This window comes from Rhamphochromis sp. 'chilingali' (assembly GCF_963969265.1).
Source record: "Rhamphochromis sp. 'chilingali' genome assembly, chromosome: 6".
In the NCBI taxonomy this organism is placed as follows: domain Eukaryota; kingdom Metazoa; phylum Chordata; class Actinopteri; order Cichliformes; family Cichlidae; genus Rhamphochromis; species Rhamphochromis sp. 'chilingali'.
The window spans coordinates 35,633,739-35,646,588 of record NC_137933.1 but is presented as its reverse complement, the minus strand read 5'-3'; the positions used below and the strand labels follow the sequence as shown (position 1 = coordinate 35,646,588).

The following is a 12,850-nucleotide window of genomic DNA, read 5'->3' as shown; positions in this document are numbered from 1 at the left end:
AGGGATTTCAATTTTCATTCATTTAATTTACCTTCGCAAGAAAGGTCTTTGACACCAGGACACATTTCCTTCCTAAAAAGGATTTCATAATAAAAGTCTTAATTTGAACATACCTGACCACTAAATACAGCCAAAGAGACACAAATATACTTTATACAAACATTTCAATGATCCAAAAATGGTTATAGTCATTGCACTCTGCTGTCTCTCCTAACAGATTTTGGCAAGATCTTGCAGTAGCACATTAAAAATTTGGGCATAACCAAACATCATTTGCATGTTCTGCACCCTGGAGAATGACACCATTAGTCACAAATCGCAAAGACATCAGGGGGAAAATATATAAAGGAGATGGAAAATAAAAACAAGAGAAATTGGATAAGTGGCAAGAACCAATAAGTTTGCCAGAAACAGAAGCCTAAGATCATATTTCAGTGAACTGAATGTAGTCCAGAAACTCAATCCAGAAAGGAGGGAATGCTTTGAAAACAGATTTGGGAGAGCTGTGTAGAAAAATACACATGGCTAAGACATCATTTATTTATCCTTTAGAAAAGGAAGGTAAATCGGGTGGCCCCAAAATCCCCACAAACAATAGTACATATATAATAACAGCACGCGTAATGCTTTCTAGAATCAAACCTTATATCATTGTGCAAATCCTTCAAATAATCTGTAACATGGATACAACAGACATCAAATATCACTTACAGTTTACCTCCCATACATACAGGAATAAAGGTGAAAGTAAACTTATGTGGTTTTGTGGTACATTTATTAAAAATAAACAAAACAGTGTTCTCAGTTTTGACCAGAGAGCTGGGTGGAGAAGGACTATATCAGTAGTGCACCAGCCCCGCAGAGCTCAGCGGGAAAGCTGTTCAGAATGGGGAGAGGCTCGGCACTTTGATATTGATGTCTCCAATGTTGATGTTGCGGGGAATCTCGGGCAGGTTCATGTTCTTCACAGCAGAGACAGCACGAGCTGGAGCCGCTGACAGACCTCCCTGCCCAGAGAAACATGGCACAGAAAACACCTTTAAAGGCTTCGTGTGTGGAATCATCACGTTTCATCTTTAATACTGCTGTAATGGCACAAGTCTAAGCATCTGCGGGGGGAAATCCTGTAGTAAAACTGCAACAGTGTTAAGTTACACATGTTGTGTATATAGACTTTACTATGAAAGGATCATGTGACTGAATGAGAACCTCATTAACCTCATTCAGTCAGACTGACACTGTGTTCACGCTTTGATTCCCATAATTTCGTGTACATGTACAATGACAATAAAGGGCTATTCTTGACCATTTCAAAGTCTAACTGAACTGCTACGGTCCTGTTTTGGCTCGGTGAGACGATTTGCTCAATACCCAAGGAAATACAAATCGCTGCAAGTGTGCTGTGTAAAATCTCCTTTTGTTTACAGTAGTTTTATTTGTGGTGCACCTTTACATGAAGCATTTTTAAAGTAAGGTCATCTTAATCTGAAAAGCTAATCTTAAAGCAGACGTAATCTTACCTTGTATAGGAGTTATATTTCTGTCTACTTGTACATACCCGTGCCATCTGGTGTAGGATTTTAGCCAGCTGGTAGTGGGCTGTTAGCAATGCGATGATGTCATAACACATCAGGCAACATTCAGGTTTTTTAATATAAATTCGATTATTGTTATTGTCGTGAAATTAAAATTATTTATAAGGTGTTATAGGTGCAAAAACACTACAAATGAGTCATTTTAACCTAAAATTGGATGCAACATGATAAGATCATAATGTCTAATATAGATACTTCAGGGGCTTAAGATATGCACGTGTGCTAATTTTGGTTGCACAACTCCTGATCATGTAGGGTGAGTTTGCAGAAAAAGAGGTTTCGTATATTACAGTAAGACTAACTTCTTAGTATTATGAGTGGACGCTCAGTGCAAATAGTCTCTTTAGTCAAGTGAGTGCTCACAGTGCTCTTATTCTAAAAATTAGTTAAATAAACACACACATTTAGATGCCCTTGGTGCATCATTTTCCAACACATTGTGACAAGAGATATTGCAACTAAACCACAATTTCTGAATGGTGACCAAAACAGTACGCCAACTCTCACAACAATGCAACACCGCTACTTGCCTACTTACAAATTCCAGTATTATAAACATCAGTTTTGGTTCTAAAACAACCATTTAAATCATGTTTACATTAAACATTTACAAAGTTTCATAATCAGCAAGTGTAACTTTACAAGAACCATCAATTAATGTTTATAGAAGGTTTGCAAATCAATTACTTGTAATTCATTCTATGCTAACGGTAAATCATTATTACTTAAAGTTCAATTACCAAAGTTATTATGAAGGATTAATTTTAGGGGTTCACAAGAGTTTCTGTTTTCAAGCTAAAACATGCAATAACCCTCAAGTGCGCTCCTTTAACAGAACGGATCTGACCTCTGACTTCTCCATGCGGTTCTGCACCTCCACCTGAGCTACAATCTCATTCATGTTAGTCTCCAGCACCATCCCTCCCATCACCACCTCCTGCAAAATGTAATGGACCTGCAGAAAGAGCAAAGCACGGCAATTAAAACTAAGCAATGCTGAAATGCATGCAGTTTAGTTGGAAAGCAAAGCAGCTTTCCATCACAACCTTCAGATGTTTGAATTCCTGTGGGCACAAAATGCTTACAGCAGCATAAAACTGTCTTCTACTGCAAATCTGTCAGCCTCTTTTAAACCCCTGACTGTAAGTATCAATGACATTTTTACAATGCCATGTAGGTTAGTTGCGTCTATCCTCCAGAGATGTACAAGAACATGTTTTTCTTTCAAGAAGAAATACTTCCAGGTTTCACTTTGGGAAAATTCCTTAGGCCAAACCTAACAACACCACATGACATCCATTTCCTGCTGGGAAAATTCAATCAAGATGGCCGGGGATGTGTCTGATTAGTTTCCAGCAACACATCTAGCTAGGCTCAGAAGAAGAGAAAAACAGATTTAAATGTAGCCTGAAGCACATACACACATCTTCAATTCTAAAGAAGCCCTGCACACAGTTTTAAAAATCTTTATTATGTACTGTGATATATATTATTTGAAATGCAATCATTAATTTCTGAGGTGAAAAGGTTAAGTAAAGAGTCTGTTCCAAAAAAGCATCTGGCTGCACAGCTAAGACTAATAGACTGCACATTACCTGAGGGTCAGGCCTACAGTGCAGTCATAAACACAAAGTTCCCTTTTATCTCAACCTTTTCATTGAATGGGTAAAAAGAAAAAAGCTGTCCATGAATACAGCTCCTACACAATTATTCTGCTACAGCTTTACCGTCAATATCAAGACAGCGTTTATTCTGTAATGGCAGCATGTTAATGTCACATTCAAATATTTATGGACAGTTTCCCACAAGTTCGAAACACCAGTGTATGTTGCTCCGATATGGAAGCCTACTCTTACTCTGTGCTTTTAATACAAGACAGACCCACTAAGCTGTGCCTGACCAGTGCTTTTTTTTAACATTTTATATCACTGTCTTTAAAATTCTTGAAAATTGAGACGGCTCTTTTTGCCAAAAAACTGCCAGAAACCACATTCGCACATTTGGAAAGCTGAAAACATTTACTGACACATTTCGTTTTATTGAGCAATTATTCAACTAATACTTGCAGCTCTACAGAAATGCATCCCTATCCCCCACTTACCTTATCCATGTGGAATATGAGGTCTAGTTCGCAGACATTTTCGAAGCATTTATCCAACGTTTCCACAAACACCTGCAGTGAAGAGAACAATGGGGTCAAAACGGGAAATATTTTCAATAACAGATTTGTATTACTGTCTGAGTGCTGATTAAGTACATACAGTTAAGATGGTCACAGGCCAAATGTAGAACAACTTCCAAATTTCCCAAAGGGACAATAAAGCTGTGAAGCCAGATGTCAGCCCGAATCAAAGTGAGTGCATCAGCACTTTGCGTAGTAATGTTGTTGAGAGGTCTGTACAGCCTGTATCTGAGATAACAGGCTTTCTTTTTAACAAGTTACTTCTTTAACACAACCACCAAAGGAAATTTAAGACATAAAAAAGTGAAAATTTACTGATGTCAGTTTAAAATACAGTAAAAGGAATTTGTTTTTAAATGGTTCAGTTTATAAACATTGTCCAAATTTGTTCATTAATCTTGGATGTAAACAAAATAACGCAATCATGTTAAGCCATTTATTGTTAAAGCAGCAGCATCTTAGAATACTGAGAACACAGAGAACAGTGAGTGTTGTACAGTGTGTTTTCACAGACGCATTCCCAAACTTCAACACTTTTCGGCTGAACGGAACAGTAATCTGAGTGATAAGATAAAATGTGGATACACCAGTTCTGATTGAAAAGTGGCATAATCCTAAACACCTCACTGCAAAAAAATGTTTCTCTGTTAGCTGCTGGAATGCATCCATGCTTGCAATAGATGCTGAAAGAATTTCCTCGAATCATTTCTGCTTGAATTCAGTTTGGATCAACACAGTGTTTGGATTCATCCATTAGCTGAGGTCATCCAAATAACTGTGCCTCTCACCTCTCACATCTGTTTCAACTCTGCTGACAGAAGCATAATAACAGAGGGATTTATTTGTAAGATTTCACTCAGTAGGCTCTTTCTTGTATCATACACCTTGTTGCCAAAAGTATTCATTTGTCTGCCTTCACATTCATATGAACTTGAGTGAAATCCCATTCTTAATCCATAGGGTTTAATTTTATGTCAGCCCATTCTTTGCAGCTACAACAGCTTCAACTCTTCTGGGAGGCTTTCCACAAGGTTAAGGAGTGTGTTTATGGGACTTTTTGACGATTTTTCCACATGTGCATTTGTGAGGTCAGACGCTGATGTTGGACAAGAAGGTCTGGCTCACAGTCTCCACTCTAATCTCGGAGGTGTTCTATTAGGTGCAGTCATGTTGGAACAGGAAGTGGCAATCCCCAAACTGTTCCCACAAAGTTAGGAGCATGGAATTGTCCAAAACATCTTGGTATGCCAAAGGATTAACAGTTTGTTTCACTGGAACTCAGAGGCCGTGCCCAACTCCTGAAAAACAACCCTGCACGATAAACACCCCCACCCACCCGTGTGTCTACCTTTACACTTGGCAAAGTGCAGTCAGACAAGGACCGTTCTCCTGGAAACCGCCAAACCCAGACTCATCTATCAGATTGCCAGACAGAGAAGCATGATTTGTCACAAAAGACAACACACCTCCACTGCTCTAGTCCAGTCTAGTCTAGTCTTTACACCACTCCATCCAATGCTTTGCATTGCACTTGGTGATGTAAGGCATATATGCACCTGCTCAGACACAGAAACCCATTCGTTGAAGCTCCCTGTGCACTGTTCTTGAGTAAATCTGAAGGCCACATTTAGTTTGGAGGTCTGCAGCGACAGACTCTGCAGAGAGTTGGCAACTTTTTTCACAAATTTTTTCACAAATGTTTGTAGAAGCAGACTGCATACCTAGGTGACTAATTTAACAGACCAGTGACAATGGACGCGATAAGAACACATTAAGATTTTAAATCAGTGTTCTCTTGGCTTTTTCTTTTTTGTTTGTTTGTTTAATTTTCTATTAAAGTGAGATCTGTTATTTGTGTAATTTTTACCCGTCCAAGCTGTTTTGTTACATTGCATTTATTTTATTGGCCTAAGTTGTTTTAGGTTTTGACTTTGTCATTTCGGTTTAAAAATCTTCAATATTATTCTTTCAGGCTTTTGACTGAGTTTTCACTGATTGACTCACCAAAGAAGCAAACTGGTTGAAACACAGTCGCAACTAATTTGTTTTCATCTTTCTTGCAGTCAGTATTTTCACAATAAAACACCAATTAGTCACATGTGTTGATAGTTTAAATGTGAAGAAAAGCGATATTTACTTCTTCCCATCCATTACTAGATTGTTTTACATAACACACTCACAGCTATCATTCATCATTTCACCTAAGCTGGAAATTGTCCGTGTGAAGATAAAATGATAATTCGTTAAATTTGGCACCTCTTATAAACCTGCCAGAACCCACCTCAAGTCTCATGGCACAGTATTCAACACTGATAACTCTTACCCTTATGACTGAAAACCAGAATTAATTTTTTAGAATATTTTAGAATATATATTATAGATAAGGAAAAGAACATATGTATTCTAAACAGAAACAGAAACTGACGAATGATCCCACCTGGTCATTTTTGTAACTAGAATAGTTTGAATGCTTGAGAGTTAATACTCCTAAGGCCTTTAATGGATATTTGTGTATTTAAGGACCAGTAGACACCCTGCAATTGTACTTTTTGCTCCAGGGTCAAGTGTCTGCTTTACAAGCCTGGTGTAGTGGTTGTGTGATTCCATGTCAAATATTTCCAAAGAGCCATTCAACAAAAGAGCAGCTGACCTGGATCAGGTCCAATATGCCGAGCTCGCTCTCCGATGAGTCGACACAAAAAACAAAGTATAGAGTGGCGTAGTGTCGGTAAATCAGCTTGTAGTCAGAGCCACCAATGAGACTGAAAGGAGATTAAAAAAAGAACAACTTCAAAAGGCATTCAGGAGTAGCTTCATTCTGAAATAGACTAAACTTGTTTTCTGTTAATTCACTTGAAAGATATGATGGAGACTTTTGAATATTTGTCTCCATCTAGTGGTTAAAGCTAGACCACTGCATCCACAGCTGCTGTAAAGTAATGTCAGAATGCCCAAACCTGGCTCAGGATTTACAACAGTTAGTATTTGTCGAATTAAAATGTGACAACACACAACTAGTCAAACAACAAGTGTGCCTCTCTGCCTCTGACAGAGATCCCAGGTGAGCATGTATCAAGACACTCTGACAGAGATCTATTAAACCAGCTTTTGTGACAGCTGTGCCTAGCTAAGCAGTAACAACCTTATCATTTATAGCTGTACTTAGAGTACACACATGCATATATAGAGGATTTGTTTTATTGTAACCTGTGATACAAACAGAATTGCATAAAAGAACACCTGACTTACCTTCCACCCTCCAAGAAGTTGCAGACGTTGTCATCTCTTTTAGATACCAAATGAAAAGTCTCCCGAATGATCTGCTGCTGCATGTCCTCCGCCTGCAAGCAAATACGTTACAAACTCCATTAACTCCATAATTGTCAAAATAAATAAATAGAAATTAATTTTAAAAAGTCTAAATATATTTGCCAATAACGCATTACTTAGACTTTTACTTATTTTTAACCACGTTAAGAAGTAAAACCTCTACAGTAGGACCTGAACAATATATCGGTTAGCCAATATTGCTCCATCACAGATTTGATATATTTGCTGTCCTATACAATAAGTTTTATCAATATAAAATAATGGAGAAAAAAAATGCACATGACTATTTAGAGATGCCATCAGTTGGTTTAAAGAGTGGAGCAGAGGCCTACACTTCATGGAAGGATTAGGGATTTAGCCAGGTAACTTTTTTAACCCCTGTGGGGTTAAAACCTGATAGGAAAGTGGCTCACTTTGTAATAACTCATGAACACACACAAAACTACCTCACACTGACTAATCAATTTTCTCTAAAATAATGTCATCACTCCAGGAAAAGCCTGTGAACCTCAGTAACCTGATAGCTCACTGAGGTTCATTCTCTTATGTACATCAGTAAGTAAATAGATCATGAGGAGTAACTTTATTCCTCGTGTTCCCTGCAGCTGTCAGCAACTTTGATGTCATTTAAATGTTAAAAGTGATCGCCCTCTTCCCAGTGTTGCCAAGCGCTTACTAATAGGAATTGTCTTAACGTTGGGGTCTTTACCTTGCAGTATGAAGTGTCTTGAGCTGCCTGATGCTGTAAATTGTCATTATATAGATACATTTTAATTGAATTATGAACCTTAAAATAGGAATATGAACCTAAGACAAATCACCTAAGCCTTGTGCTTGCTGACTTTATATAAAATTTGCATGCAAGCCTACTTAGAGTTAATTGGTTACTTTCTTTAAAACCACTTTGCATCCAAGAAACACTTGAATGGAATACAAACTGTAGATACGGAAAGATCCCTCTAAGTGTATAGCTTACATCCTACACACTGCTTACACACATATACACCTGTTGCCTTTAGTCTACATCGTGTGTTTAAGATATTATTTTTTGTGATATTAGCACATATTAGCAAAATGATGTTAGGGTAAATGACACCAGATAAATAAGCAATGACTTGTATACACTGGGCATAATAAAATCCTAATTCCTTTCCCATGACTAAAGTACACTCCATACTGTCATAATTTTTATATTTATAAATAAAAATATATAAGATGATATAAACCCACATCATATGTTTTAGAGGCAAGTCTACTTGATTTCTATTATACAGTAAACAAATTAAATAAACCTACTTACAGACAAATCTGCAGTCACTGAAGCACAGCCGCCATTTTTAAATGAGTTTTGATAACTATGATAAAAGAGTTCTCCTGGTAAAACCATTTATTTATGTTGTATGTTATGTAATTAAACAGACAAGGATGAAGCAAAGTCAGTGATTTCAGGACAGATAGTCCGGCTAATACATACATATGTACGATTTAAGTGGATTTATCTTCACAGATAGCTGCTCCTTCATTATATAACGCCTATATACTTTTATATAGAGAGAGGTCTATTTTAATAGAAAGGAAGTAAAACTGAAGAGTGACTGAGCTCCAAGTTTGTTCCCTTTCTTGCTCACGTGATCCGCTAATAGTTTTACTTGGCTACAGGAAAATATCTCATAATATGTCAGGATCTCTGAAATATATGTGGTGCTGCTCATTACACGAAAGGTCACAAACGCTAATCAAATACAGATTGTAAGGTAAACAAATTGTTTCAGCAGTATTTGCTACAATACTCACAAAATACTGATAGAATCTGATCAGCCGCGGCTTCCCGTGGTTGTTAAAAATTAATATGGCTTTAATCATCTCTGTTCTTTGGCGTTATCAAAGTACAGCGTGGAAAATTCTCAAAATGTTACGATTTTGACTCTCTGCTCGACGTTAGCTTCCGAGCTCCCTGCAACCGGATCTCTCGTTCAGCTACATCCGGTTGCACCGCAGCGGTCAGCCAGACCCGCTCATGACAAAAGGTTCCGCATAGATTTTCGTTCTGGGTCTGTCTGCCATACAGGCTATCCAAGAAATAATTAACGTCAATAAACCAAAAACCTGAGCAAGTACGTTTGTTGTAGTGTTGCTGATTTATGGCTGAAAGCTAAACTAATATACAACAAAACCAGGTCTGAATGCACATCACATTAAACCTTAAAACAGCAGAAGACCACACTGGGTGCCATTCCAGTTGTGTAAGAACAGGAAACTGAGGCTATAACTGTCAGTGGCATACCAAAACTGGAAAACAGAAGATTTGAAACAAGTTCCCTGTTGTATCTCAGTTTCTGCCATGACATTTAGATAATAGGGTCAGAATTTGGTGTAAGCAACATGAAAGCATGGCTCCATACTGGTTTGTATTAACAGTTCAGGCTGCTGATGGTGTAATGGTGTGGGAGATTTTCCTGGCACACTTTGGTAACAAATGAACAAATGGCAAAGCCTACCTGAGTATTGTTGCTGACCATTGTGCCCACAGTTTGCTCATCATCTGATAGTTACTTTCTGCAGAATAATGTGCCATATCACAAATCCTGTTAAACTGGTTTCTTGAACATGATGAGATCTTAATTCAATAGAATACATTTGGGATGTGTTGGAACAAGAGATTCACATTATGTACGTGCAGCTGATAAATCTGGCATCATGTCATTATGGACCAAAATATCAGAGGATTGTTTTCAGCACATTGTTGAACCTATGCCATAAAGAATGAAGGCAGTTGTAAAGGCAAATGTATGTGCACCTAATGAAGTGGCCAGTGAGTGTATTTTGTAAAATCACTTTCATAACTTTAGTAAGCCTTAGCCAAAAGTGCTTAAAAACATAAACAAAAACCTCTAAAACCCACATAAAATCAGATATTAATTTCTTCTTGCTTAAATATGTCTGCAGTTTTTGGCTTCCTATCAGACAGCCAAAGGTTTCTTGGGATTCAAATTTTATTCCAGTAAGTATACCCAGTCCTCAGTCTTCACAGTGGTGGTCTATACTTTTCACTTTGTGAGGCTGTCCACCTGACACATTATGTAATTTTCGGGTCTTCGTGACTAATGCACCATCAGCTGAGGCACCATGTTAATTATTGGAACCTTTGTACTTGGGTCAGCTGCTTCACACTGCCTTGGAAACTCTTTTTCCTTTGATCTACAGTGGGTGGTCAAAAAACCGGATCAAGACCCAAATTATGTAATATTGTAGCAAAAGTTCTCAACAATTAACACATGTGTGCCAAACAGGAAAATTTAATTGCCCAAATGGAAAAATGGTGAAAGATGGCATGTTAGCATGCTTTGAAGATGTTTTTTTGTCTTTTATTTTTTTCTGCCGAGAAAAAATAAGAAGTTGCTGAGTTTTTCTTTAGGGTATTTAAACATTTCTAGTACACTTGGAGGTTTTAATCATCTACTATAAAATATGTTTCCACAAAGAAAAGCCGTCATTGTAAGATGACATTAAGCTTATATCTCAAGTTGTATCTTCAAAAAAAGTGTTTCATTTTGCATATTTTGAATCCATTGTTTAGTTTTTCATTTAGTTTGACAAGGATTACGTATTCAAATTAAATTAGTTTGGGTTAGATAACGAATTGTACTGCATGACTCCATGTAACAGATGCGGGTAGACCAGGCCTGAATTTTAAAGCCGTCAGCCTGCAATCTATATATTGTCCACCAGAGGGGAAACTCTGATTTCCAAAAAGAAGTCCAGCTGTACAGTGCCCTTTAAATGAGAGGTCTCAAACTTAAGTGAGCCGTGGGGCACTGCTGGCACTTTCATCTCATTGGGGGTCCACTTTAGTGTTCACGGAGTACAAAAAATAATGCCGCGTGTTTTGTTTTGGGGGGGGTTGCTCTCGCTAAATATTTGTACTAATCCTGTTTTCTCTCTCTTCGCACTAGTGTTTTCACGGTTTCACCCTTTGTAATAAGTTATTGCCACATACATTTCGCTTCCGTGTTGGATCTGTTCTGTGTGTAGTGTTTTGTTTTGGGGTTTGTTTTGTGATTTTTTAAATTTCAAATCTTGTATAACAAGACAAAACTGTAAACGTGAATGCAATTTTTTCCATTCACTCTCTTTCTGGTCAGACACGTGGCAGCACTTATGCTATAATTTTGTTCTTATTTAACAAAAAAATGCAGACATGTGTGTACACATTGGTTTTTGACTACTAGTGAAAATTGTTTTCTTTACAAATAACTCTCACTGAACTAACACGGCCAATCCCTCAACATGTTTGTACTGTGCTCATATTTTTGCTTTTTAAAGAACTTACTTCAGCATTGCACTCAGCATCGAACAAATCCTCCTTAAAAAGGTAACTTGAAGTGCCAAATTGCTATATATTTCTTCACGTCAATATACAGGCTGCAAGTTTGAGACCTCTGCTTTAAGTCCATTGATATATGATCTCAGAAAAAACTTTCCTGATAAATTTATGGACTCTAGCTAGTTTAAAATCTTACTGGATACAACATAATATTCATGTTAGGGAGGTAGGGTAAGCCTATATACATGTTGATACTACAGGTTCCTCAGGTGTGCGGTGTTCTTGATAAAAGTGAAACACAGACTGTGTTCATGACATCCAATTTTAAAGCACCAAGAGGTATATTTTCACAGAAGGATTCACAGAAGGTTTTGGGTGGCATCAAGGTGTCTATGTCCAATATACAATTTAAATACATCACATGCTCAATGTTAAAAAAAACCCTCTTTACTTTAGGTTTCTAAGGGCGACACTTTCAACATATCTAAGAATGACTAAACCAACATGCATTTTACGTGCTCATACAGCCACTAGAAGCTGGTTAATTTTAAAACAAACAGGTGCATGTGTTTGCACTTTTATATAAAGACTTTTTTCTTGTAATATGCAGATTCTCCTTCTAGAGATATATTTAATACCTTTTTATGGTCTTTCCCTATATTAACAGTGGATAAATCTATAGTTTCCAGGAATGCATGCATATAGAAAATACCCCAAAAGGGCTCAAAATATTAATAGCCACCTTTTTTCTTCTTCTTTCAGCTTCTTCCAATAAGGGTTGCCGCAGCAGATCATCTGCCTCCATCTCACCCTATCCTTATGCACAATCCTCTAACACGGCAACTCATTGCACACTAGCTTTCACTCTATAATTTGACAGTGGGGAAAACCTAAAAGTCCTTACTTACTTATTTACCAGGAAATCACCTTAACATCCACAATCATGGACTTTGGGATTGGGCAGAATACTTACAGGTATCCTTTGCTTCATCACCTTTCCTCCAGAATGAAATGAGCTTAATATAAAATAAAATAATTCCTTTGTTATACTTTGTTAAAACATACAAACAAGACAAGAGATGAAGTGATCAGTTTGGGAGCAACCAAAAGGTATAAATAATGATTTCTTATTTTAGTTTCAGGAAGAGACCAAATGCAATCAGTTGTGTTTTACATTGCTGCAACACATAAGAAAAACAGTCCCCATAAATGTTTCAATGAGAATAACAACAGATTTTCTTAATTCTAATATTACCAATGAGAGAGAAATCATAAACCAAGGTCAAAAACACTGATCGGAAAATCCCTTGAACTACAACCTGAAACTCCAAGGCTTGTGACTTTGTTTATGCACGAGGACACTGCTGATGATGAAATACCCCTGAGACATCCTTGCAGCTGCTTCCCTAGATACTGCTC

General features: G+C 37.4%; 1 protein-coding gene across 1 annotated transcript; it reads right to left on the bottom strand.

Moving 5' to 3' along the window:
* Nucleotides 1-5: 5 nt before the first annotated feature.
* Nucleotides 6-9,079, bottom strand: ap3s2 (adaptor related protein complex 3 subunit sigma 2). The gene is made up of 6 exons (XM_080884202.1): nucleotides 8,902-9,079; nucleotides 7,027-7,118; nucleotides 6,428-6,539; nucleotides 3,697-3,768; nucleotides 2,443-2,550; nucleotides 6-1,007 (listed from the first exon to the last, which is right to left on the bottom strand). The coding sequence occupies exons 1-6, from the start codon at nucleotides 8,968-8,970 to the stop codon at nucleotides 882-884; spliced, it is 579 nt and encodes a 192-aa protein (XP_080740328.1). The 5' UTR covers nucleotides 8,971-9,079; the 3' UTR covers nucleotides 6-881.
* Nucleotides 9,080-12,850: the final 3,771 nt, after the last annotated feature.

Bases quoted from the DNA above. Each gene is read 5' to 3' on its own strand.
- ap3s2 (XM_080884202.1), bottom strand. From the start codon at position 8,970: ATGATTAAAGCCATATTAATTTTTAACAACCACGGGAAGCCGCGGCTG. The intron at 3,769-6,427 runs GTCAGCTGCTCT...TCTTCACTGCAG, and splicing joins GCATATTGGACCTGATCCAG to GTGTTTGTGGAAACGTTGGA. The intron at 1,008-2,442 runs GTCAGATCCGTT...TTCTCTGGGCAG, and splicing joins ACCGCATGGAGAAGTCAGAG to GGAGGTCTGTCAGCGGCTCC.